Here is a 27,380-nt window from a genome sequence, read left to right as displayed (position 1 = left end):
CCAATCTAAATCACCTTTAGGGGATGGCCTCTCCCTTTACTTTGTGCCACTTACCCTTGAGGGAATCTTGGTGGCCTGTTACCCCTCAGGTATCCTAGACTAGGAAGTGCTGAAGTGGATGAACTGCCTTGTTGGTCATTTCATAGGCAGTCGCCCTCCTTTCAACCTTGTCAAGCTTTACTCTCCAACCAATAGAAATTGCAGTGTAATCTAGAGACATACCTCATGGACAATGGATTCTTCATATTCAAATTCTCGGAAGAGATGGATAAGAGGAATGTGCTCTTGAAGGTGGCCCTTGGAATGTCAGCCGTAACTTGATTCTGTTACGACAATGGGATCGTTACCTTCTCCTCAACAGGGTTGACCTTAGTTCCATCCCTCTCTGGATCACCCTTCCTGGTCTCCCACTCCACTTCTGGTGTGTGGAAGGTTTGAGCATTTTTAGATCTATGTTGGGAAAACCTCTATACTCTGATGGAAGAACCAAGAAGATGGATCACCTAGCATTCAGTAGAATTTGTGTGGAAGTCATTGTTGAAGCCCCTCTCCCATCTTTCGTCTCTGTGGTTGACGATGAGGGCTTCTCTTTCAAGCAAGCTGTTTGTTTTGATTGAATGCCCCTACTGTCTGGAATATAGGTCTTCAGTCACCCTCTTGGAAAATGTCCTTCCCGCTGTGACACTTCTGCTACCCTGCCCTCCTAGCCACCTGCTTCGAAGGACCCTCCTCCTCAGTCTTCGGCCATTGCTGAGCCTTCCTCTCCTACTGCCTTCCTGGGAAACCCTTCTTTTGGCCTCCAAACTTCAATCTCCTCTCTGTACCCTCCTCCCCCCCCACCATCGCCCAGCATAGCTCCACCTCCCCTGCTGGAATCTTCTCTCCCATTAGGGGTATGTCTCCATCGCCTAGGTACCTCCAACTACCGGAGAGCTTCCGCCTCGACCTTCCCTAGTGGCCATGACTCTGCAACTGCTTCTACCATCTTATCACTGGTCCCTCACTTGTCTAGAACCGCTGGACAAAATAGAATCTAAGCTCTCAGCTCTGTCATCTACAATACTATCACTTCCCCTTTTGTTGTTGTTCTCTGCCACCTCTTCTTCAATGGCTGCCCTTTGTACTCAATTCATTGGCGCCTCCTCTTTGTTGATGCTCGAAACCCCAAACCTTCCTACTATTCTCTCCTTGAACCCTTTGTCTGAGCCTGTCGCACAAGTTGAAAGTGACCTCCCATCTGCTTCTCTGCTTCTGCGTCTAAACCTTCGAGAACTACATTGAACCAACCCCTTCCACCTTTCTTACCCTTTCACCCTTCCCCCCTCCTGTGGGCCCCCCCACTAGTGATACCATTTTAACCTCTCGTGCCAACCCTTCTCGAGTTGGGCCCATCTAACTACCAACCCATACTTCTGGCCCATCCTTTGGGCCCACTACCAATACTTCTTTCCAACCTCTTCTGCCTTCCCCAGTCCATCCCTCCACCATCTGGTCTTTTATTTCGGACTTTGCCCCCTCCCTGGTGTTGGGTCTTACCCATCTGCTTGGTGCACTTCTCACCCTCCTTCTGCACCCGATGACTCCCATATTGCTCTAGCTCCCATTCATCACTGCTGCTCTCTGAGTCCAATCCCGTCAACATCTATCCCCTCTATGGTCAACCACTCTCCTCACCGAGGCCCCATTCTCTCTCTTCCCTCCTAGGCTGCAAACTCCCCCCTCCAGGAATATCACCGCTGCTGTCGTGCTAGCGCTGCTGCTTCATCTTGCTAGGCCAATTTGGCTCTCCCATCTGCTCATCCCGGCTCTGGTGAGTCTTTGCTGTCCTCCATTTCTTGGTTTAAAATGAATCATTGTGTTCTTTGGAATACTAGAGGCCTCAATTCCTCTTCCAAGCAGTCCGAAGTCTGATCCCGCACCAAAGCCCTGCATGCTGGGCTTTGCTGACTCATTGAAACTAGAATCAAAGAGCAGAATGCCGCCTGGGTTAACTCCTCCATTGCTCCCTCTTGGTCCTTTTGTTCAAATTATTCTCACCATCCCAATGGCTGCCTATGGGAGGGACCCCGCCATCCTCCAATTCCTCCTGCCCTCTTCCCAGTTTCTTCATTCCAGAATTGCTGATTCCCATTGAAATCACCCCTTTCTTTTCACGACGATTTATGCCTCTAACTGTCCTGTAGAGAGAACCGCCTTGTGGACTGATCTTCGCAGCATCGCTCTTCAAGCGGGACCTCTCCTCTGGGCCTTGGGGGGGACTTCACTGTTGTTAGATTTTTCCATGAAAAGAAAGGAGGTAACCGTCTTTTGGACTCCTCTGTTGACGCTTTTAATGAGTGTCTTGAGGACATTTGTATCATGGTTCAAGGTCTCGGTTTCGGACCTGGTTTCGGCCAGGCAGAAAACCGAGTTGGCTGAGATCTTGGTTAATTGGTGCATTTTTTTTGAACTTGGTGCTTGGTTTTGGTGTGTTTTGACCTAGTTAGTTCATGAAACTTGGTATACAGCCTATTTTTGGCCATTTAAACACAATGGCACTATCAAATTTTGAAAAATCAAAGTCCAAGTAGTAGTTTGACTTCAGACCCTAGGTTGGTAGGCTACTCTAATAGGCCCTATTCTACACATAATTTAGTAGTAGAAAGCATATAATTAATTAAAATAACTTAAATAAGCATTAGAAATGTAAAAATATAAAATACATCAATCTTAACATAGAGCTCTATCAATTGCTCTTTCGTTCTCACTTGAGTCACTTCTCACCTCTAAAATACATTAAATACTAATACATCATTCTAATACCAAATATTAATACATCATTCCAATTCTATCACACAAATGAGTGCCATGCTGGATCAAAACCTTGAGAACTCGCTTAACTCTGCCGAAGCAAGTTAGCCTCTGTCTGTGACACATTGGCTTCCCATGTCATAGTGTTGCTGAAGAATCGCATGTACTCTTCCATACAATACAAAAAAGTGGACTCATCAACATACTGAAGGTACCCTATCTTAGGCTTCCCATTGCCAAGTTCGATGTTTCCACGAGTATCTTCGCGTCCGGCGATTTTCCACCGAAAAAGGTGATGAACGCCAGTTTTGGAACTCTCTGCCAAAAACAGCAAGATGACCGAGACCAATCGAGATTTTGACTGCTCTCGGTCGAGATAAGTAACTTTTATAACATTGGTTTGGTTTGGTTTTGATCAAACCGAGATCTTGGACGAGTCGATGTATCTTTCTTATTTCGTCCCTGGTTTCGTTTTGGAGTCCCAAAAAAACGAGATATTTCCACAGAGATCTTGGGAGACCTTGTTCCATGATTTGTATGAATGATCTAAAAAAGGTTGGGGCTGGAATTGTCTTGGCACAATAGGAGAAGTGGTACCTCTCGGATTGCTTGTAAACTTGACCAAGTTTTAGTCAATGAGGCCTAGCTAACCTTATTTCCATCTTCCCATGCATCTTTTGACCCCCTAGTTTCTCCGATCATAGTCCCATCACAATCCTAATCCAACCTTCCTTTTCCTTTGGCCCTAAACCCTTCAAATTCTTTGGCATGTGATCTTCCCATTTTGATTTCCTATCTATTGTTGCTGAAGCTTGGGCTAAGACAGTCCACCACCACTCCACTCCCCTCATATCCTTTGTCCACAAGCTTCAGAATGTTAAATGTGCCCTCAAAGTGTGGAACTCCTCTTCCTTTTGTAATATTTCTTCCATGGTTTCTGATTGCAAGGCCAAGCTCTCAGACATCCAGTTAAGGCTCCAATCTGATGTTCATAATGATTCTTTCTGATGAAGAGAAATGTGTCTCTTCGGATCTTCTCTCCTTTTTCGCTTAAGAGGAAAGTTTTCTTAGACAGAAGTCCCAGATTAAATGGGTGGAGATTTGGAGATTCCAACTCTGCTTACTTTCATAGGTCCATGGAACTATGGAAGCTAGCTCCAATATTAACTCCATTACCGCCTTTGTGTCTAGAAATGGTTCCTCCCTCTCTAAGGTTGATGAAATCAAGTCTGAAGCAGTTGACTACTTTGTTCGGCTTTTTCGACCCTCTGTCTCTTCCTCTTTTGAATCCATTCCTGATGGTCTCCAATAAAACTATTCCCTTCTCCCTTTAGGGTATTCTCCAGAACATCCCATCTGAGTCGGAAATCCTTTTTGCTGTTCTCTCCCACAAGCCAACCGAGCCCCCGTTCCGGACGGATTCAGTATGGGTTTTTTTTCCCAGCTTCTTGGGACATTAACAAAGTGGATCTTATCAAAGCCCTGCAAAGTTTTTTCTTCAACCCCAGTCAGATCAAAGGGATCAACCATACTTCCCTTTGCCTCATCCGTAAGTAAGAAGGTGCCTCTTTGATGGCTGACTTCTGTCCTATAGCCGTTTGCAATCTCCTGTACAAATTCATTTCTAAAGTGTTGGCTAAAAGAGCGTCCCAGTGTACGAAGCTCCCGCTACAGCAGGGTCTGGGAGGGGCAAATGTATACAGCCTTACCCCCTGCGAAGCAAGTGAGGCTATTTACAAGTTTTGAACCTGCAAACAACAGGTTGCAATAGCGCAACTTAACCGTTTCACCAAGGCTTTCATCCCTTGCTAACAGACTCAAATTGGTGGTTGACTCCCTTGTTAGTATCTTATCTGCTCAGCCTAACAAATCTCATCACATCCAGGGGTCAGTGAGGGGAGTTGCTGGTTGTAAATTGATAACCTTCCAATAGGATGCCTTTCCAAAATATTCCACCCTAGCAATTCCAGCTCACCAACCCTAATAGAGAAATCTGTACTCATTTTCTCCTCATAAGGAATGCCGTCTTTAAAAAAAAAAATCTTTGCAAACAGTCTGGTTTGAGCACCTTGGTACAATCTGAAGTTCATAGTTGGGAGAATCTGAACTTTGAAAATTAGATGAAAAGGTTTTTTGAGAGTAAATGAGGTCGATGTGTTCATAGTACAAATTAAAAAAGACAAAAAAGGACAAATCATGGATGGTCTCATATATATATATATATATATATATATATATATATATAATCTTGGACTTTTTTGTGTAATTTGATGGCTCATTTTGAATGAGTAATAGAAATTTAAGAAAGAAACTTTTTTTTTCGGGGGGGGGGGGGGAAGTAGGGGATTGACAAGACAATTGTTATGAGAAAACAAAAATAGAGAAACCATAACAGCGGTACCCAATAACCTCAACCCCACAGGGCACAGAGATAACCAACACTCTGTCACCAAGAAAAAGCAGGCACATATCCCTCAATTTTCACCATAAGATCAAACTTTATTAAGTTTGTTGGCTTTTCTCATATTCCAGTTATTTAAATAGTTTGTTGGTTAATTGGAAATTTGTCATGGTGTTTGTTAAGTAATAAAGTATCAAGTAGTAATATTATAAAGCCTAGCCGCAGGGGTTAGGTTTATAATTGTTATTTCTTAATTTGAGGTTATGTTTAAATACACATGAGGTGGTGGTGTTTGTTGTAAATACCAATATTTCTGTCTTTATAATTCCAAGTCATTGCCGCCGATAGGAAAACCTTCTTTTCCTTCCAATTGGCTAGCTCTTCACGTCCCCCAATCTCTTCTTTCTTCTCCTTCATCTTCTTCTTTGGTTGTTTGTTGGTATACATCTGTTCCGTTTCAGTCACATGGTGTCAGAGCAGGTATAATCAGTCCTGTTCCTTTTACTAAAATGTGTTTTGAGAGTTCACGGAAGATTTGTTGTGTGTGCAGCAATCTTGCTGTTTGTCTTTGTTCTACTGCGATGGCTTTTATTTATGAGATCTGACCTCTGGATGACTGAATATTGAATATTGATCTTCATTGGGATAATCAGATCTCTTTTATGCAGTTTCTTGGGAACCTCTTATTTCTGTGTCTTCTCTATATCTGAGAAACAAGCCATCATATCGTGTTCAAGATTTACAGAGCTGTTCTTTCTCATTAATCTGTTCTTCAACCAGAATTTTAGCAAGATCAGACATTCTTTGACTCTAATCTTGATTTTTCTCTTGATTCTTGTAAGTTTATTTCCTGTGATCTAGAATTTCTTGCTTCCCCCCCCCCCCCTTCCTGTGGCTGGAATTCTTCCATCAGAACTGAATTTTCTTGCTCTATGTTATGAGTTCCTGCGTATTTCAGATCTAATCTGATCTGTTCTCCGCTGTTCTTCTTGCTGCAGTTTGCATGTCTTGCTTTTTAGTTGCTGACTTCTGATTCTGCATATATGTTCCAGCCTTTCTGTGCTGGTTCTAGAGTTCTCCTTTTTTCCTTTTCTACTGTGAGATTTTTTATCTATGTCATGGGTGATAGAATTGGGCCTCAACAGAAGAATCGATGTTTTACTACCAATCTAAAGTTTCATCTTGGATGCAGGTGTTCCCCATCTTTGCCAAAAGAAAACAGCCTCCATGTTATTCAGCATGGAGAGCCTGCATGACAAGAGCAGGCAGCAGGCATGGTGCATGGGACCAACCACTTCTTTTTCTCGCCATAGCAGCGATTCAAAATCTCTTGTTGATACTGCTAATGTTCAATCACCGCTATAAGACTCAGTGGTACTTCTAATTATCTACTGTGGGCTCAAGCTGTAAAGGTGTATCTATGGAAAGGGAAAAATAAAATATATGACTTTATAAGTAGTAGTATTATAAAGCCTAGCCTCAGAGGGGGGGGGGGAGTAGTGTTGTAATTACTTCATACTTTGGGGTTGTGTAAATACACGTGACTAGGTGCTTCTTGTAAATACCAATATTTTGTCATTACAAATACAATTCATTGCTGCCAAATGGAACTTGGAAGTACTTATTTTTCTTCCAATCGGCTAGCTTTCCTGTACCCCGATCTCTTCTTTCTTCTTCATCCATCATCTTCTTTGGTTGTTTGCTGGTTACATCTGTTCTAAATTAGTCACAGTGTTTGAAAAAGGTAAAAAAATTGGGAGTATGCAATTTAGCTGTCATGATAGTCCTCATTGCTCTCTGGGTCAAATCTAAATCATAGATGTCACACCGAGGGGATTCCGTCAAAGTTTTGTATATTCCTTGGTTCCAAACTCTCCAATTAAATGATATGAACTGTACTTGGGACCACATGATTAAGTTGGTGTAGGTCTACGGGGTTTTATATAATAGATGTGAGCTGAAAACGGTTTTCACTAGCTAACAATAATTATTAACCTCCATTCCCATGAAGAAATTTGTACCTTTGCCACCACTTGGACTCTGAGAGCATGTATTGGAAATAGTCTTCCATTCTTTGGTTTCTCCAGAGGCTTTGCTTTTATTTTTCTTCTAGCTTCCAACTGGATCTTGTAGCATGTTACTCCAATGTCGTTTCTCTCTTTTATACAAATTAGGGTGCTGTATCCAATAAGACGGAAGGGTCATGTCATTTATTTTTTATTAACAAAATATTTCTGGATGATATCTATCAAAAATATGATGATCGATGGAGCTTGTTGTTGTTACTTTGTGGTTGCACTGAAAGTTTGGTTTCTTTGTCAATTAGGAAAATCTGCCAGCTCCATGTTATAAAAAGTATAATATAAGGATTTGGAGTTTGCAATTTGCAATTTGCAATTTGAAACGACAATCCAATGGACCATAGACTTTGTAAAGTTTTTGTTATACGACTCTCCAGTCTGTGCAGTATAATCTGCTTTTCTATGTGAAAGAAATTGTGAGTGGATTATAATTTTTCCTATAATAGGAATGTTAAAATGGTTATACCAATTACCAACTAATGATAAAATTCTACAGTGTTAATGGTTACTGTAACTGCTTGTTACTGAGTTCATAAATTTTTGATAGTGTTTCATTTACAAGTCAGTGGCTATCCATAAGGACTAAAGTTTCTAATTTATCATCCTTTTGGTTCTTTTCCTATATTTCCCCTTTTTTGTTGGCAGAAATGCTTTCAAAGAGGAGCTCACACTGTTAGAAAAGGTCCGACATCCTAATGTCGTGCAGTTTGTTGGAGCTGTTACACAAAATATACCAATGATGATTGTATCAGAGTACCATCCAAAAGTAAGCATGTGTTTTTGTTTCCTTTTCTTTTTATCTAAGAACACTTGGTTCAATCAGAAAATTTGTTCAATGAAGCAGATGCCTTGGAATTTCTTTGAGTTGATTAAAGTCATTCAGGATCTTATCATCATACCAATGTAATCTTTAAAATATGAGAGTAATGTAGAAGGCTAGCCTGCAAGAGAACAACACTAACACTCCTGTAGCAAATCAGGGTTGCAATGAACTAACACACAGAACATATGGACAGACCAACAGAGTAGGGAATGACTGGTAAGGTTTAACTTGAGACTAAACCACTGGATAAGGCTGATATTCCCATCGAATGGATGTCCTTTTATGCAGATAGAATGCTAAAAATTACAGATTAAATCAATGGGGGGATTGGGAGAAACAACCTGAAACTGGAATTAGAAAGTATGAAAACAGAATTATCACCTTGAAGAGATTTATAAGAACTAATGATCCAGCAGTCAAATGGGTGTCCAACCGTATTTTGTAAGATTCAACTATTAAGAGTAATACTGGACCCCTACAGTACCTGAGCAAGGAGGAGAAGGAGAAGGCCAACAACCTGGAAATCAGACACCCTGCAATTGGTGTTGCTTTAGCTGGAGTGGAGGGATTGTTGAAACAATTCTCCTGCCTAGTCTCTCCCTCTCACTTTTCTCTTTGATCCCGATGAGCGGCGTGCATGGGAGTGAGTAGATGAGTTGAGTTTTAATTTCCCTGCGTAGATCGTTGAGATCTCTTTGATTCCTGATTCCCCTTTGGGGCTCTCTATCTCTCTCCTTTGTTATTTCTCCTTGTTTTTTGAGATTGCCCCTATTGCCCTTGTAACATTGGGTTCAGTATGGAGATATCTCCTGATCAGGCCCTAGAAGCTAGTTGGGCATATAGAAAGCAGGAGGGTATGCGGATAAAGGGTTACATGATTTTTCAAAGAAAAGGCTAAGGCTCAATGGGGATACTAGCAGATTCCGAAGTTGGGATCTATTTAAAGGGAACTAGAGGTCAAAGATGACCTCCCTTGATGGATTTCATGCGATGAGATCATGGTACAAAATTTCACGATATATTGCCGAAATTTCGGTAATTTCGACACTACCGAGACGAGATGGGCTTCCGAAATACTTTGTGTATTGAGTATTGAACTATTGACTATTATGAAGTTTATGAGTTATGACTTATGCACTTTTAACTTTATGAGTTTAAACTTTAAAGTTTAAACTAAAGGCTACATTTGACTTTATTTTTGTTTCATTACTTTGTTTAAATTTCTTATTATGTCTTTTAGTACTTAAACAATATGTATTTAACTATTTTATACATCAGGGTCCGACCGTATACAGTCAATCAAGGGGGCAAACCCAAAACACCACTTTGAGTTCATTTTTTTTGCAATATGAAGGTTTAAATGTGTTGATTTAGCTTAAATAAGGGTGTACATGAAATATCAGGCCTTAATATGGCCAAAAACCCATCGAGATGGAGTACCAAAATATGGCAGAAAAAATACCTTATTTCGGCAAAATTTCGGTATATTTCTGATATTTCGGATATCTCGGTAGGCCCGAGATACCGATATATCGCGAGATATTGAACTATGGATGAGATTCCCTTCTTAGCTTCAGGCTCATTGGAGAGGGATTAGATGTATGGAGAGCTTGGGATCTTCTACTATTAAAGTTTAGACAACCGGAAGCAGAGCTGACCAAATTTTTTAATTTTTTTAATTTTTTTGGTCAAAGGAATGCAAATGATTTTGAAAATAGATGAGGACAATCGAACTATGCGATGTACGTGCCAAGTTGCCCATGTACCTTAGATAGGGATCAGGTCATAGTTTGAACCTGGGAATTTGTAAAAAGGAGATGTATTTTGAAATAGAATGGGGAGACCGAACTTAGTGAGATATTCGCTAAGCTGTATACGTACCCTAAATACGGATCAGGTCGGACATAGTTCAAGCCTGAAGGGTACGTAAGAAGAGATGTATGTTTGACAACGAATGATTGCATTGATAGATATTGGTGGAATGAGAACACCAGTTGAGATTACATTAGCAAGCTAAATGAAACAAAAGGAGTCTTGACAGAAGGGAACCTTCAGTGTGACATCCTGAGCTAGTGCTGCTACATCATCATCATCAGTTAGTTTATGGGTGTCTAGAGCCTCATTGTAAATCAGGTGCCCAATCTCATAATTGGTGAAACCAAACTTTGCCAAGGATGCATTCCGCCCTAGGCTCTTTATGCCATCCTTGAGGAAGTCTAGTTTGCCCATTGTGTTCCCTGAAGCAATATCTTGGCCGCGGTCACAATGCTGTCCACCGTCCTAAGTCTTTCCAAGTCTTTCCATTGGAATTGGTTCTTGCTCACAAACTAGGGATGGATCGATGGAGCATCCAGATCTTATGTAGGAGGAGTTGACCTTTTGAGCCCCCAAAAGTTAAGTGGTTGAGATCCATATGCTTTGGGGACGGTTTCTTCCAAGGAGACTCTATGAAGAGGTAATGGAGGTGAACTTGGATGGTACGATGGTGAGCTGTATGATTGTATGGGTGAACTTGGATGGTATGATGGTGAATGGAATGGTGATGAACCTGGATGATATAATGGTGAAAGGTAGGATGGTATGGGTGAACTTGGATGGTATGATGGTGAATGGTATGGTTGTATGGGTATCCCTGATAAGGCTGCCCCAGGAGTTGCTGGGGGATATGGAGGTGGTGAAGGCAATGTATTGAGGTCAAAACCATGTGGCGGATGGTCTGCTATCCCATCTAATGGCAACTCTCCAGTTTGGTACCAAGTTCTCCATGCTTCTTCCTTTAATATACATTCCTTGTCATCCGAGACATCCTCGAATGCCAAGCATATAATCTCTTCACACTCGATATCCAAAAGGTGTTCCTGATCAGCTTTAGCCAAATCTTGTTTTTCAGAGGACATGTTTTCAGGGTGTTTTTATCAGTTTTGGTCAAAGGTCCGAGCAAAGCTCTGTATTCGTGTGTAGTTAGATGCTTCTTTCCTAGTAGTGGGGACATCACTGACCTAATGGAGGAGGTGGGATCTGACCCTAACATATCCCCTTGCAACACATTGACAGTATTATGTGCAGGAAAGGGATTGGTGATCATATCTGATCACTGTTGTCTAGGCCTCAACTCAAATTTTCTGGCCTCTTAGCAGATCATGGATTACATGTCTAAGAGGGATGCGACCATCAGTGGAGTGCCCCTTCTGGGCATGATTTTGCCAAAGAGATCTGGATTGTACCAATGAGGTAGGGGATTTGGAATCACCCTGTGGGGGGGGGGGGCAACACTTATGAGTCCTGCTTTTTGCAATTAGGAGAATACTGTACTTAGGGTCATTTCTAGATTTGAGAATTATCGTCTGTCTTTGGAACAGCTGCGGCGACGGATTTTGCCGTGTCACAATGGGAGTTGAAGGTTGTACTGCCACCTGCTTGGGTGGGGGTGCCGCAGAGTATGACGTAGTGGCTTTGTGATTTGAGCTGATCAAATTTACCTCAAGCTTTGTTAACCTCATGATGGAGGTGGCTCCCACTGCTTCTTGTGAGGGGTTGGTTGCTCGGGGCTCTGTGTATCTTGGTATATCCTATTCAAATAAGGGATATGAAGGTCTCTATGTTTTGCAAGTACAAGAGATTCTTATATTTAGTTCAGAGATTATGCACTTCAAACTCCTACACCGCACGACCATCATCGGTGTGGAAGTCCAAAGCAGCATCAAATCCAACACCTGGTTCCTCACAACTAGCCATAGTATCTGAAAAAAATATATCCGTGGGGATGAGCTTCACTGAGCCCAGCGAGGAAAAACATGCAAACAAATGCAAATAGTCCATGATGCATGGGTTAAGTCTAAGCATGCAACTAGCAATAGATCTAAATCTCATGAGGTTTAAATGCTACTATAACAGGTATGATATCCTCAGTTTCGGGATCATGCATCGGACCCTAAGAATACCACTCTGCTACGATGGAGACCCGCCCGTTCTGGAATTACGCATCGGACCCCAGCGAACCCCCAAATTTTAACCCTACTGTTTACCCCATTTTGGAAATACTCTTCGGACCTAGGACAGTGAATGGCATTCCGGAATCATCCCTTCAGACCTACCATGGGTTATCCAACACCTCACCCTGTTGGCAAGGGTTGTAGCATTGGGTTTATGATTACCTAACCATATGCATTTCTAACATGGATGTCATATGATTCAGTAGTAGCTAGTAAAGTATTCAGTTCCAACATCATCTCTCAACCATATCTTTTATAGATCACGATAATAATGTACATATGCAATATGAAATGTAAACCTACAACATGTATACATCTAATCCAAAGAAAAGCTATTACATACATGAATAGAACTTCTAATATGATGAATGGACAAGTGCAGTAAGCATAAACAAAAAAGAAGGAATAAACACTCTCAAACAAAGCCAAATTCCACTCACCTTGAGTTGGAGAGAAACTAAGTCAATAGGAAGTCCAACTCATAATCAACTTCACCAATAGAAGACTTATAGCCTAACATAAATAGTACATAACATGTATTAGACCCTGGAATAAGCCAAGGTCAAAGCTCCAAACAATTAGGACCAAAGCAGAGATAGTAGGGAAGGACCGGATGGAGGCCAGCCCTGGGACCAGTCGACAGTTGGAGGCTATACCTCCATCCGGTGGTCAGAACAGTAAAGGGGCTTTGGGTGATCTTTCATGGATCTTGCCATGCACAGTCTTAAAACTCAAAATTAACTTGAAGGGGGCAGATATCACAGCATTTGGGGTTGGATTTAGGGTTTTCACAACCATTTGCCTAATTTCCTAAGTTTAGCTGAGATGAGTCAAGAACTCGGCAGAAAAACAGAGTTGAAGGAGATGAATTAGGTCAGGTCCAAGGGAAATAGAGCTTACCTCAAGGAAATTGACAAGGAAGGAGTAGTAGCAGGCCAACAGACCAGCTGATCTCTAGATCTTCTCTCTCCAAAAGCCAATTTCTCCAAAGTTTCCCTCTTCCTCCACTTTCTCTTCTCTTCTTTCTCAAGAGCAAATTTCGGTTCTGATTTGGTAGGAAATGAATTCCTAAGCTGTGTCCTTCTTCTATACTTAGTTATACTAGAGTATGTTTGATTTGGGCATAATAGAAATAGTTTGGAAAATTGATTCTCTAAACTAATTAAATGATAATTCACTCCTTAATAACTTATAGTTAAGTCCCGGGAATGATGTGCCGAGACATAATTGAGAACCCGGTCGGGTTGGCACACGGGGATGTGGGTCCCATAGGGAAAAATTATATTTCAGCCCATTATACAAGTAAAACATTATCTTTATATTTACAACAGTAGTTTCTTACCAATGACCCGGCCTAAGAGATTGAGAGGTTTTGCATAAGCTCAATCCAGCATGTCTCGCATATAAAACTTATGTGCGGGGTCCCGCCGGACTCTTTAGACTCAATAATGGCTAACTGGGTTGGCTCTACGAAATCTTCCACAGATGAGTCCAGGGATTAGTCCGAATCGTCGACCGATACAGCCTACAACATTGAGGCATACATGGATATTGAACCAGATTCTGAAATCACATAAGTTCAAATAGGCTCAAATTAGAGGTGGTCTCACAACCTGAGTCAATGACCCAAGATTCGGGTATGATAGAGGTGCTATTCCCACCAAAAATACCTGTAGATGAAGTGGTAGGAGGATCGGATGGCAAGGAAATAGCTGATGCAGCCAAAGAAGGAGACTCAGATGAAGATGTATCCAGCCACGACATCATATTCCTAAGATTCTGAAGTTCTTCCACAACCTGGGACAGAGACGGATCAGAGGGTTGGCCATCAGTGGTTGCTTGATTTGCCCGGGCAGGATTGGAACGATTGGAACCACCTTTTCCATGGCCGCGAGTGGAATTTAGCTCGTCTCCAGGGAGCCCAGCAAGCTCAAGGTACTGCCAGCCGTTGGGCTGTGCCGCACACATCCCTAGGCGTGCGTCGAGATGTGTGCAGCACAGCTCAGCCGCTGGATGTCCCCTAGCAGCACCCTGGGTGCTAGGCAGGGTGCTGGGCTCCCTGGAGACGATCCTGATCTCCGCGAGTGTCTGCAAGGCGACCATGTAGCTTCCAGCATCGATCCTTAGTGTGCCATTCCTTTCCACAGTGATCATACTTAATAGGAGGACGGTCACCAGATGGACGATCCCCATTGGAAGAGCATGAAGAATTCCCACGGGTAGGAGTTGCAGGGCCAAAAATAAGAGCGGAACATTCCTGAGTAACAGGAGTAATCATGGCAGTCCGGCGGCTATTTTCGGCTACAAGAATAGCATATGCTTGCTCAAGAGGGGGAAGAGGATCCCGATTCAGAATATTGGATCGAATTTGATAAAACTCGAGATTAAGGCCAGCCAAAAAATAAAACACCCGTAATCCGTCTTCCCATTTCTGGAATGCAGTGGCATCGATAGTACAGGTAGCAGTGAAGGTGCCCAAGAATTCAAGTTGCTGACACATCGTGCACATCTTGTTATAGTACTGAGACAGAGATAATTCCAACTGCTTTGTCGAGTGGATTTTTTGGCGAAGCTCATAACACTGGGCGGCATTCCCAACCTGTGAATATGTGTCTTGGGCTGTCTTCCAGATCTTGGCTGCCGAATCCAAAAGAAGATAACGACCAGCAATCTCTTGCTCCATGGAATTCACCAAATATGACCAAGAAGTTAAAATTCATCCACTGATTTTGTTCAGGACTAGCATCAATAGGCTTAACAAAGGTTCTAGTGATGTAGCCAGAGAGACCACGAGAACCGATAGCAAACAAGCAAGAATGAGACCACAACAGGTAATTGGCCCCATTTAATTTTATAGGACTGGCGGGAAAAGGAACAAAATCACGTTGCGATATGCCGTCAGAGCTAGAGGAGGCAGACTTGATCTCAGAGTGGTCAGGCATGTTGGCTGGTCACAGAGAAACTCTCGATAACAAAGAGAAAAAAATCAGAAAAGATTTACGGCATAGAAAAAAAAATATAGCAGAGAAAAAGGCCCTTGGTGGGAGTCAACTCACCACCAAGGGAGGGGGAAAAAATAGTGCAAGGTTTCGGGAAGGTGGCGGAAGGGTGGTGGAGGGCTGGCAGTGGTGTTGGTTGCTGGCGGAAGAGGTGGCTACAGCCGACCTTTATTTATAATAAGACAAAGAATGTTCTAGAATGGGTACAAGGACAATATTACACCTATGACATTTTTACCCTTGAAACCCATATTACAACACTTGGTATTGAGGTTGCCCATTCTACCACTTTGGATTTGTTATCTGAAACTGGCATGTTAGGGTGTAAACCTTCAAACACTCCTCTTGAAGCAAATTTTGGCTCTTTAGCAAGACTGGTGACCCTATGGACAAAGAGCAGTATCAGCGGTTGGTTGGAGAAGCATTGTAGTTCCGATCTACAAAAATAAAGGTGATATTCAGAGTTGCAACAACTATAAAAGCATAAAACTAATGAGTCATACTATGAAACTATTGGAGAAGGTTATTAAAGCCCGTCTGAGAAGAGAGACAGAAGAACCAATTTGGTTTATGCCAACTAGATCCACGACAGAAGTTATTTACCTACTGAGGAGGTTCATGGACATAGTTCAAATCTCGACGAAATCTCATCGAAATCTTGGAAAATTCGGTACAGCCGAAACAAAATGGGAGTTCAATATGAAAAAAGACAATGTTTCGGTCGAAATTTCAACTATTTGTAACATCTCGCCGCAATTTCGGTAAGATGTTACAAAGCCCAAGTATAAAAAGGCTAAAACTTGTCAGTCTCGGTCGGGATTTCGACCAAAACCTCTCTAGTTTGTCCCATTTCGATTTTTTAAGCTGGAACTTGCTATTTTAAGCTTTCTTCGATTTTTCGCTGCATCAGTGTCAGAATCACTTGGGAAACACATCATTGAAGCTTCCTAGCACATGGCAACTATGGAGGACTATACTCGTTTCTTCTCTCAGACTATGACGTGGCATTCATATGTCCCACAGTCAGAGGACAATGCACGTCAGGTCCATCGGACTATGAGTGGGATGGATCCTAGACGCCGCAGTAATTATTATTATTAGACACTTGACTTGTATTAGGAGAGTGTATTGATGTCATCAAATTATGTACTTAATATTATGAGTCATTGACTCTATGTATGATTTACTTGTTTAAATTGCTTATTATGTCCTCTAGTACTTAAACAATGTGTAATTATACATTAGGATTCGACCGTATATTGCCAATCAAGGGTGCAAATCTAAAACACCACTTTGGGTGATTTTTTTTTGCAATATAAACATTTACATGTGTTTTTATAGCCTAAAATAGGGTCACTATGAAGTTTTAGGCCTTAATTTGGCCTAAAATCCACCAAAATGACAAACCAAAATCTTGTACAAAAAAAACCACATTTCGGCGAAATTTCGGTCAGGACAAAATGGCCTGCCGAAACGAGATTTAATACTATGCTCATGGAAAGATGTAGAGTTAGCAAAAAGTACCTACATTTGGTCTTTATTGACCTGGAAAAAGCTTACGATAGAGTCCCTAGAGATTTAATCTAGCATGTTCTTGTGAAGAGGGGTGTCGAGTAAATATATAGATGTAATTAAAGATATGTATAAGGGCATTGTGACTAGTGTGAGATCTGTGGAAGGCCAGTGCAAGGAATTCCCAATTATGATTGGGTTACATCATGGATCAGCCCTAAGCCCTTGTTTGTTTGGGCTTATCATGGATGAATAAACCAAAAGCATCCAAGACGAGGTCCTGTGGTGTATGCTCTTCGCCGATGATATCGTTTTGGTGGACAAGACAAAAGCAGGGATTAACGCTAAGTTGGAGATGTGGAGATCAACCTTGGAAACAAGAGTCTTTAAGATTAGTAAATCAAAGACGGAGTATATGATGTGTAATTTTAGTCACACTATGATGGAGACTGACATAGTGAGAATTGAGGATAGTGAGAGATACCGTAAAGTGACTATTTTAGATATCTAGGGTCAACCATAAATAAAGATGACGTAAATGATGATGTTTCGCAGAGAATTAAAGTGGGGTGGATGAAGTGGAGAGGGGCGACCGGAGTACTGTGTAACCAACGTATTCCTTTAAAGCTTAAAGGAAAGTTCTATAGGACTGTAGTCCAACCGGGTATGTTGTATAGGGTGGAATGTTGGGCAGTTACGAAGTACCATACGGAGAAGCTATGTGTAGCTGAAATGAGGATGTTAAGATGGATGTACAGCAAAACTAGAAAGGATAATGTAAGGAATGAACGTATTAGAGCTGATTTGGGGGTTGCCCCAATCTATGACAAGCTTCGAGAATGTCGTTTGAGGTAGTCATGTTCAACAGAGGCTTGGGGACACCCCAGTAAGGAGGAGTGATCTGATCCAGGTCGAAGGAGCAAAAAGAGGTAGGGGCAGGCCTAAAATGACCATAGGAGAGGTTGTAAGGAATGACATGCATAGTCTGGGTCTTGTACTGACTCCATTTAGCTGAGATTTTCCTGACTTCCTGGGCTGTGCCTGTTTCCTCTTATTTTCATTTCTCATTTCAAACTTCTCATCTCTCATCTATCATTTCTGCATTTCTTCATTCCTCTTACTTTCAGTCAGTTTTCCTTACTTTTTTTGGCAAGGATCCATGTAGCTGACCCCATTTAGTTGGGATAAGACTGAGTTCTTGTTGTATCAGCGGTTGGTTGGAAAGCTGATCTATCTCTCCCATACCCAGCCGGACATCGCCTTTGCTGTCAGCATGGTTAGCCAGTACATGCTTGACCCTTACACTTCACATTGAGAAGCTATGATACGTATATTACGGTACTTAAAGTCTGCCCTAGGTAAGGGAATTTTTTTCTCCCCTCATGATCTCTTGCGGATGGAAGCCTTTTGAGACTTTGACTGGGCTAGCTCTCTTGATGATCGATGGTCTACGTCCAGTTACTGCACTTTTGATGGAGGTAACTTAGTTACTTGGCGAAGCAAGAAACAGATTGTTGTTGGAAGGTCAAGTACTGAAGCTGAGTTCCGCGCCATGTCCCATGGCATTTGCGAATTAATGTGGTTGCAGCAACTGATAAAAGACTTGGCTATTCCTACATCTTTACCTATGATGCTTTATTGTGACAACAAATCAGCTATCAGTATTGTACTATTGCTCACAATCTGGTCCAACATGATCGCACTGAGCATGTAGAGATTGATTGCCATATCATCAAAGAGAAGTTGGAATAAGGACTGATTTGCATTCCATTTGTCAATTCTAAAGACCAGCTTGCTGATGTTTTACTAAGGGATTAAGTAGTAAATTGTTTTGTCCTCTTGTGTGCAAGTTGGGCATGTGTGACATCCATGCACCAACTTGAGGAGGGAGTGTTGTAATATGGGTTCAAGGGTATAATTGTCCTTAGGGTTTATTTAGTGTTGCCATAGGGGCTTTATTGTCTTTGTACTCATATCTTATTATTATAAATAATGGTGGGCTGTGTCTCATAGGCACAAGTCACAATCCCCAAAGTCATCCAATAATCTACGGAAAAAAATGAATAAATGCATGTAAAAAGGAGGCGAGAGAAAAATACTTTTTTGGGGCCCAAAACGGGCTTACCTGGTGAGATTTTCATAATTTTGACATTCACTGCTACGATCATCGTGGAATTCTGGTTCCAACAGTACCTTGTGTGTTTTTTGGAGAGATTCTGCTCGTACTGGCTTTTTGCAGGATTTCCCCCAGAATTTCGGACCTTCTCTAAGGGTTCAGGGCATCAAGGGATTGCCTGTGAGAGAGAATAGAGCCCGAAAATTCGAAGGCTCAGAGGTGTGAGATCTCTGAAGGTGTGAAGGTGTTTCTGAACAAGGGATCTAGGGTCCCTATTTATAGAAAAAGAGGGGAGGAGTGAGGAGGATTTGGATCCTTCAATGGCTTAAGAAATGCCCCCCTTAGGGTCCGATGCCAATTGCCTTTTTGCTAGGAACTTCCGAGACTGATTCTGGAAGATCCGACCGTTAGATTTTGACTATCCACATATTGTCACAAAGAATTTTGAATGTACTATCCAATGATGTAAAAATCCACACAAATTTGGCTAAAAACATAGTCAAAACTATGCCCGAAACAGGCGGGGCCCGCAGTATTAGGGTTTGTTGAAATGATGGCCAAACATTGTCTGATCTACACCAAATTTTAGGAAACACTTTAATATCATGAAAATATGCTATCTAGAAAGTTCCAGCCCATTCTGACAATGTTTGGGCACTCAAGTCACTCCAGGGGCAAAATGGTCATTTTTGCCAAAAAATACCTAAGTGCTCTTTTGGGCTCCAATCTTTTGCAGCAAGAGGGGGTTTGTTTTGGGATCACAAAATTCAGTGTCTATAACCACATACATCAATCTCAACAAAATAAAAGAGTCAAATACAATAAGAAAAAATTGTAGACCCATAATTACTCTACGATAGACAACACAACAGACCAAAGAAACTAGACAAAAAGTTAGAACCAGTAACTATAACTAATAAGCAAGAACCACAACTGTTACACAAGGGCCATAACCAATACCTAGCCACTTTAACATTGCTCCTCAAGCTGGAATATATATATATATATATATATATATATATAGAATAAAGGCAAAACTTGCGATTCTGAGACTTGAGCGAACACTGATGAAACTTAGTTACAATGCTTGAAGAACACTCGATAAAATAAACTCGAGTTACGCTTCAAGAAATAAAATTAAAAATACTTGAAGTAACTTGGTGTAAGAACTTTGAAGAGGTTGAGCTACTGGCGGTCGCTGCGTGCTTTCTTTTTCCTCTTCGAGAGATTCTCCTCCTTCTCTACGGAAGAAGAGGGGTCTTATAGAGCTGAGGCTTTGATCGCTGTACTTTTCCACAAAGCAAACCTTATCTTGAAGGCATCTTTGGTAGGCGTAGAAGCATGTGGCGTGGGCCCGTAGTCTTGACTTTGGAGGCGGGCGCGCGAAGGCTTTTGGTCCAGTAGTGCTTTACGATAAAAAAGTCAATTTTACTATTCACCACTTTGTTGGTAGAACTTGGAATCTTTGAAAAAAGCTTCAAAAACGCACGAGGCATTCCACGTGTCGGCACTTTATTTTCCTCACTTGGTTTGGTTTAGATGGTTCCTTTTGTATTTGAATGGGCCCAGGCGGTAGCTTACTATCTAGGACCAGTAGATGTGGGACGCGACTGTTGGGCGTGGCTTTTTTGAGCCATTTTTGATGTGCGCGGGGGGCGATTCTCCAATATCGGGGGGGGGGGGGGGGGGGGGGGGGGGGGGGGGGGGGGGGGGGGGGGGGGGGGGGGGGGGGGGGGGGGGGGGGGGGGGGGGGCTTTGGAGGAGGGGGGGGGGGGTGTGGTGGGGGTTTTGGGTGGCCTGTTGAAGAGGCTGGGGGGGGGGGCGATGGTTGGATCTTGGGCTTGCCTTGTTTGTTTTTTTTTTTTTTTTTGGGGGGGGGGTGGGGGGGAGGGGGGCGGGGGGGCAGAGGGGAGCGGTTTCTTCTTTTTCTTCTTAAGGGGGGAGCGGGGGGGGGGGGGGGGGGGGGTCTACTTTTCGGTCGCCTTGAGGGCGGGGGAGTGCTTTGGAGGTTGGTAAGGGCCTCGGGCCCTTCTCGCTCCCTTGTCCCACCACTTCAAGTTTTTTAGAAAAGGGTGAGCATCGGGCCTGGGTCAATTTCTTCTCCCAAAACGATCCAAGCCACGGAAGGTGGAGAAGAACCTCGGGAGTCCGGTGTCGTGAATTGTTCGGTGTCCTAAAACTTAAAGCATCGAACACTGATCCGGCAAAAGTCCTATGGCCCAAAGGGGCCCACCCAGGTTGATGGAGAACAAGAAACAAAAGAACCAGGAATGTTGGTTCTTGTTGGGGGTTTTTGGGTGGGGGGGTGTGGGCCCAAGCATCCGTCAAAATGGGGGGGGTGGTTCGTGGGGGGGGTTTGGGGGGGGGGGGGGTGCGGGTGGGGGGGGGGGGGGTGGGTTGGTGTGTGGGTGTCTTTTGGTTTGTTGTGATCGTGGGTTTTTTTTTTTTGGGTGGTTAATGTGGATGGGGGGGGGGGGGGGGCTTGCACCGAGTGGGGGGCCAATCTTGGAGGGGGTATTGAGAGACTTTGGTTTGGGAAATTGGGCGTGAAGGACACTTCCTTGGAAGGGGCTTGTTGGTTGAAGAAGTGTTTGGTGGGAAGGTTGGGCAACACCCTTGATTTTGCTTGTTGGGGTCCTTTGGGATAAGTTTAGGACCGTGGGTAGAAATCAAGAATAGAATTATTTCTCCTTTAAAGAGAACAAACTGATAAAAGGGGGGGGGGCTTGGTGTGTTTTTAGGAAATTTTTTTGAGGTATAATTTTGAACTGTTTGTAAACTCTTTTGAAGCGCTTAAATTTGGTGCAAAGACTTAAAGGTTTCTTTTTTGGGGGGGGGTTTTTATGGGTTCCAAACTCATGGACTATGTCTTCTCTTTTGGAGGGGGCTTGCTAAGTGGAGGCACCTCCCAGGTTGAGTCAAGGGGGGGGGGGGGGGGGGGGGGGTGGGAGGGGTCTTCTTGGTTGGTAAGTCCTGGGTTTTCTTGAGCCAGTAAAGATCTTTACATTTGGCATTTGAGGATGAAATCTCGAGGTAATTTAGGTTTCAGGGAACCTCTCGTTGACTTGCTTGGGATGTCAGGAATTTATTTGCTTAAGTTATAGATTTTTAGGGATGCTTGGTTTTGGTAAAGTAATGCCCTAAGAATCAACCTTGGGGGTTTGGTTGAAACCTCGGTTTTTTGGGGAAAGAACAAACCACTTGCGTGTGTGGAAGAAATCCTAAGATGTTTGGAGTGTTGTAATGGATTTGGAAAGACTAGAACATCATCAATATAGGCTATTAGTGGCCGGATCGGGAGGGTTTAGGTGTCGCTCATAATGTTTTGAATTACTAGGGCATTTTTTAAACCAAAGGGCATACGCTCCCTTCTAGTCCAAATGGTTGGTGAAGCCGTTTGTAACTGTGGGAGGATTGGGCGCAATATCCGATGGGAGGTCAACTTGAAGATGTGGGGTAAAGTCTTCAAGTAATTCTTTTTTATTTGGTATAGGATATCTAATCCATTGTATGTCTTTAGAGGTTTGTAGTTTTGACAAGTCCGGTGTCCTCTTTATTTGTTTTATTACGTGAAGCCGCAGGGGTGCTTTTTTTCGATTAGATTTTTATTAAGGAGGTCTTAATTTCTTTTACAAACTTGAGTTCTGGCTTTGAAAGGCGGCTTTTGTGGGATATCCTTATCGTCAGTTTGTATAGTTTAGGTGTGGAAGAGAACAAGTGCTTGTCTGCAGATCGGAAACCAAGGTGCAGTCCTTCCTGGGTGGTGGTAGATTTGTTTTTGAGGGGGTTGTTCGAGAGTCCTTTTTTGGGGTCTTCTTGTTTTAGAGTGGTTTTGCTATTGTTTAGTTCTCTCTAAAGGCTGGGGGGGCTGTTTGGGTTGTGTGGGGGGGGGGGGGGGTTGGGGGGGAAGGGGGGGGGGGGGAAGGACTTGTTTACTAGGTGTTGTGATCCTTGATCCAAAATGAGAAAGGTTTTGGTCAGGAAAGGTTTTTTAGAAAACTTTGTAAGGCTTTACTAATAGAAACTTGTTTAATCTGCGGGGTCGTGGTTGGGGAGACGCCTGGTAATTTTTTTCGTGTCTTGGCCTTGCCTGTTTTGTTGTCTTTTAAATTGGGTGGCTACCTTCTTGGGGGGGGGTAGGGGTGTGGGGGGGGGGGGGGGGGTGGGGGGGGGGGGGGAGGGGGCGATTTGGGCGTGATTGCATAGAATATTGATACCATTAGTTGGCTTGACTGTAATAATCAACAAATCTTCATTTTTGTTTGTAAAGGGGGGGGGGGGGGGGGGTGGATTTGGTTGTCTTCTTTTCTTTTAATTCGCTTTTTAAACTTTTAAAGGGGGGGGGCTGCGGTTTTGGTTTGGTTTTTATTTTAGGGCTTGTCTTGAGTGCTTTGGGTGGGGGAGTTTTAATTTTATCCGGATTTTGAGAAGAAGTAGGAGTTTTGCAAACTTCTTATAAATATTCTTTAGTTATAAGGGTCTTGTTGGGGTTTGTTGTGAGACGGGGGGGGCTGTGTTTGGCTGTGGAGGTTAAAGCTTGGTTGTTATCTTTGATTTGATCAACAAAGTGAGAATTCTTCCGGTTTGTTAAAGGTTTTAAGTCCTAACTTGATTATCAGTTTATAGATTTTGTGTCAATCATCACAATTTAAACTCCTATTACAAGTGAGAAGCCTGTTCATCCCTATCGGACGGGTTGTCTCAATTGGTTAACTCATTTTCTTGGTTTCTGTCCCATAAATGGTAAGATGGGTGGGGGGGGGGGGGGGGGGGGGAATCAAGCATTATGAGTGAGTTGATCTTTTGCTGTCCGGGGGGGGGGGGGGGGGGGGGGGGGGGGGGGGGGGGGGGGGGGGGGGGGGGGGGGGGGGGGTGTAGGGGGGGGGACTGGCCAGGGGGGGGGGGGGGGGGGGGGGGGGGGTGTGGTTGTTTTCAGGGGGGGGGGGGGGGGGGGGGGGTTTTGGGGGGGGGGTTTTTTTTTTGGGGAGTTTTTTGTGGGTCTTTTCCTTTCCTGGATAGATTTATTTTCTAATCCGGTTCTTTTCTTGTCTTGCTTATGAAATTATGGGGGGGGGGTTTTTTTGTCGTATGGGTTTTAGTTTCTTTTGGGGGGGGGTGCTGAATTCGAAACCAAGCTGGCATCCTAATTCTTGTTTGTAGGATTTTGATTCTTTTCTAATTTGTTTTCTAAGTTTGATATCGTATAAGGCTAATCCTTCCTTGTGTACTAGGCTTATGAGATCGCCATAGGTGAGGGTTTGATAGAATTATTTCCCATTGTTTTCTTCTCTTAATTTTTGTTTGGAGTTTTCCGAAAATAAAGTAGGTAACTTGATAAGTGAATTTTTCTTTCCAACAGGGGAGATTTGCATCTTCCTAGTCGGGACCCGTCAATTAAATGAATGTGTCTTTATACCATTTGAAATCGTGTAATTTTTACATTTGAGGTTTGATAATTGTTCGTAAGACCTATCCTGAGTCTTGTGGGATCTCTAAAAAATACTTGGTTATACTAAAAATTAGAGTGTTTACACATCTTCAAGCTAGTTGGTCTCCTATCATAGTTGGTAGGCCTTGTTCATTAGTTTGAATGGCATTTAGTATGGATTCTTTTTCAGTTGGGCTGAGAACATTCCCACCACCTTAAGTTGAGGGGGGGGGGGGGGGGGGGGGGGGGGCGAGCCGGGGGGGCGTTTCGGGGGGGGGTGGTGGGCTAGGCTTGTCGTGTTGATGGAGATGCTCACCATGGTCATTCTGGAGTTGTTGCCGTATATCCGACTACCATCTATGTTCCATTCTATATGGTCCCTTTGTTGTTGGGAAATTCCCTTTGTTCAATTTAGGTCCGGGGGGGGGGGGGGGGGGGGGGGGGGGGGGGGGGGGGGGGGTGGGGGGGGGGGGTAGGGGGGGGTAATAGGTCGGATTTTGTTCCTTGGGCTGGAGGAGGAGTTTTTTTTTTTTGCTCCTCCTCTTTATCAGCGGAGGAGTGAGGGGAATCCATTTGTTGGATGTTGCCACTGAGCAGCTTCCTGGTTTCCTTTGAGGTGTCGGGACAATCAAATTTTGCAACTGGGATTTGGCTTCTAGATCTCTGTTTCGAGTTTTAGTTTTTAAACTCTTGTGAAATGGGGGGGGGGGGGGGGGGGGGGGGGGGGGGGGGGGGGGGGGGGGGGGGGGGGGGGGGGGGGGGGGGGGGGGGGGGGGGGGGGGGGGGGGGGGGGGGGGGGGGGGGGGGGGGGGGGGGGGGGGGGGGGGGGGGGGGGGGGGGGGGGGGGGGGGGGGGGGGGGGGGGGGGGGGGGGGGGGGGAGTTTTTAGAAGTACTTTGATTTAGAGACGTTGGTAATAGGGTGTCTTTATTCTATTCTATTAGTTGACTTCCTATGGTTTGTAAATACTTGGTTTGTGTAATTTGTTTGTTCAATAATTTTCTTGGACCCATAAGAAACACCTTCATGGATCTAAAGGTGTTGCCAAGATTTCTCGTGTTGTTAATTTTTAATTTAACATTTGAACCAGAGGGTGTATTGTCTCTATGGTCTTGTCATCAGCCAATTTCAGTGTGGTACACCTTCTTGTCCGGCATTGATGTTTGAAAAGGGATAAGGAATGTTGTTATTACTTGTATAGATGTCTAAATATGTAAAGAACATAACATCTACCTTGATGGTTCTCATTTTGTCATACCAGAGGTTCTTGATTTCTTGTTGTTTTTCTTTCGAGAAGTAGCTAAAAACCATTCTCTTTTTTCAGCGTTCTGGGTGAATTGAAATCTATTCTGAGTTTGGGTTTGTCTATCTCATAGTCTTCTCTGTTATCTATGACAAAAACTCTTGCTTCGTGTTGCATGTCATTATATATTGTTAGACTGCTGTTCATAAATTCCTTGGGTGATATATTTGATTTGTAATCCTAGAATATGTAAGGACCTTATTTGTTCTTGTAACCTTTGATTTTCTAAGTGGAGACTTGTTAGAGAACTAGAGGTTGAAGCTCTACTTGGGACTTGGCTGAGTTTTTCAAACTCTTCAGGATTTGGTTTTATTTGTTTATCTTTCCTCTGGAATGTTATAGTAACCATTCCGCCCTGATCTTGGTTTATAGATTCAACGTCCACTGTTGGGTTCAACAAGTGACTACTGGGCAAGGTATATATATATATATATATATATATCCTATGTTCTAGCTTGAACTAACAGAACAGACATAACCAACAAAAGCATACTTGATAGAGATATTAGTCGTAGAAGCTAGAGGTCAGCAACTAAACCCAGATGCACAACAAATAACAAAACCACAAGAAATATTTTTTTTCTAGTTGCAGAACCAACTAAAGAATCGCTGAAAGGAGAATCTTCCAGTAGTAGCTCCAGATTGAACATAAACAGATCAGCCACAATCATCAGCAGCAGAGAGATCTTTGTGAAGAACTCCAGATAATCAGCAACAAAGACAAAACTTCGTTTAGAAGAAATCCGGGTAACAATATAAGCGGCAAAAATATCAACCGCAGGCCAGGAAATTGCAACAAGAACCGCAACAGTGAAAGCCCAGAAAATAACAATTGTAGAAGATGAATAAATCATCACTGTGGGCCAGAAACCTAAAATCTTCAACTAAGAAAACTCCAGGCAGACAAATAAGAAATCTTCAAAAAGAAGAACTCCACAATAAGAAGACATGCAATAATCTTCATTAATAGTCTTTAATCTCCCTCTCACTTGTAGCAGTGTACACATGGGCAAATAACGCAGGTGCTAACAACAAACCATATCGCAACAACTCCATCATCAACACAAATAGAGAAGAATCTTCAACTCACAGGTCATAGAAAGGAGCAAGAAGTCAAGAACACAGCCCTGGAGTTTTAGTCCAAGCAAGAAGAATTATTCAGACCTAAAACAGAATTCACCAGAAACAGACACAAAAAGTAGACATCCTCTTATTGCAGAAAGAATGGGATCAGATTATATCTTATCAATAACACCAGTTGCAGGATCAATATAGCAGCCACCGTTCAGAGATCATATCACATCTGATCAGGAATACTAGTTATTATCTGAGATCAAAGAATAATAAGGATACCACAGGCTGTCCTTGATAAAAAAGGACACTTCATCGACAAGAATTCCAAATCACAAAGATGAGAATCAAAATAAATAACCAGATCATATCAGGTCTGTTAAGAACTTCATGCACTGTAGTAGGATGATTGGTTTTCTGCAGAAAATCGAGAACACAGCCTTGTAGACATCACCCATTGAACCAGAAAAGATATGATACTAGCAACACATTACTCACAATAGAAGATCAAGCCAAAACTGCAACCCACAGGGAAGAAATCGTCAACCCGTAGAGTGTAAGAGGAGGGCCTACAAAACAACCACAGTCCTCACGGGGAAAACTGATACACTAGCCACGATAAAGATCAATAATGATAAAGGATCAATTATAGACCTAAGAACAGATCAGCAACAAGAACAGCAGCCAGCAGGGCAGAATCCTTCTTCATTGCTCTGGTGCCATGTGACAAACTCAAACTAGAATAACCAGGCTCAGATGAGAAGAAAAGTAGGAGAGAGAGCTGCAGTGTATTTATAATAATATTGACTCATAAAAGTCATTGTTAATTACAAAAATACATAGAGAAACCTTGAATGGTAGTGCT

The 27,380-nt window shown here is 42.9% G+C and overlaps 1 protein-coding gene and 1 long non-coding RNA gene across 2 annotated transcripts in view; one reads left to right on the top strand and one right to left on the bottom strand.

The window, feature by feature from the left end:
- LOC122656258 (integrin-linked protein kinase 1-like) overlaps window positions 1–27,380 on the top strand; it is a 146,887-nt gene that overhangs the window by 62,038 nt on the left and 57,469 nt on the right. The window contains exon 6 of the mRNA XM_043850740.1: window positions 7,918–8,038. Within this exon, the coding sequence (XP_043706675.1) occupies window positions 7,918–8,038 (121 nt within the window). The remainder of the gene's footprint in view (window positions 1–7,917; window positions 8,039–27,380) is intronic.
- LOC122656260 lies at window positions 12,762–27,193 on the bottom strand. The gene is made up of 3 exons (XR_006332069.1): window positions 27,014–27,193; window positions 25,450–25,453; window positions 12,762–12,773 (listed from the first exon to the last, which is right to left on the bottom strand). It is a non-coding gene; the product is annotated as an uncharacterized LOC122656260 (long non-coding RNA).

This window comes from Telopea speciosissima, chromosome 3 (genome assembly GCF_018873765.1).
Source record: "Telopea speciosissima isolate NSW1024214 ecotype Mountain lineage chromosome 3, Tspe_v1, whole genome shotgun sequence".
Lineage (NCBI taxonomy): Eukaryota > Viridiplantae > Streptophyta > Magnoliopsida > Proteales > Proteaceae > Telopea > Telopea speciosissima.
Note: the sequence above shows the minus strand (reverse complement) of the source record. Positions and strands in the feature narration are given on the sequence as shown.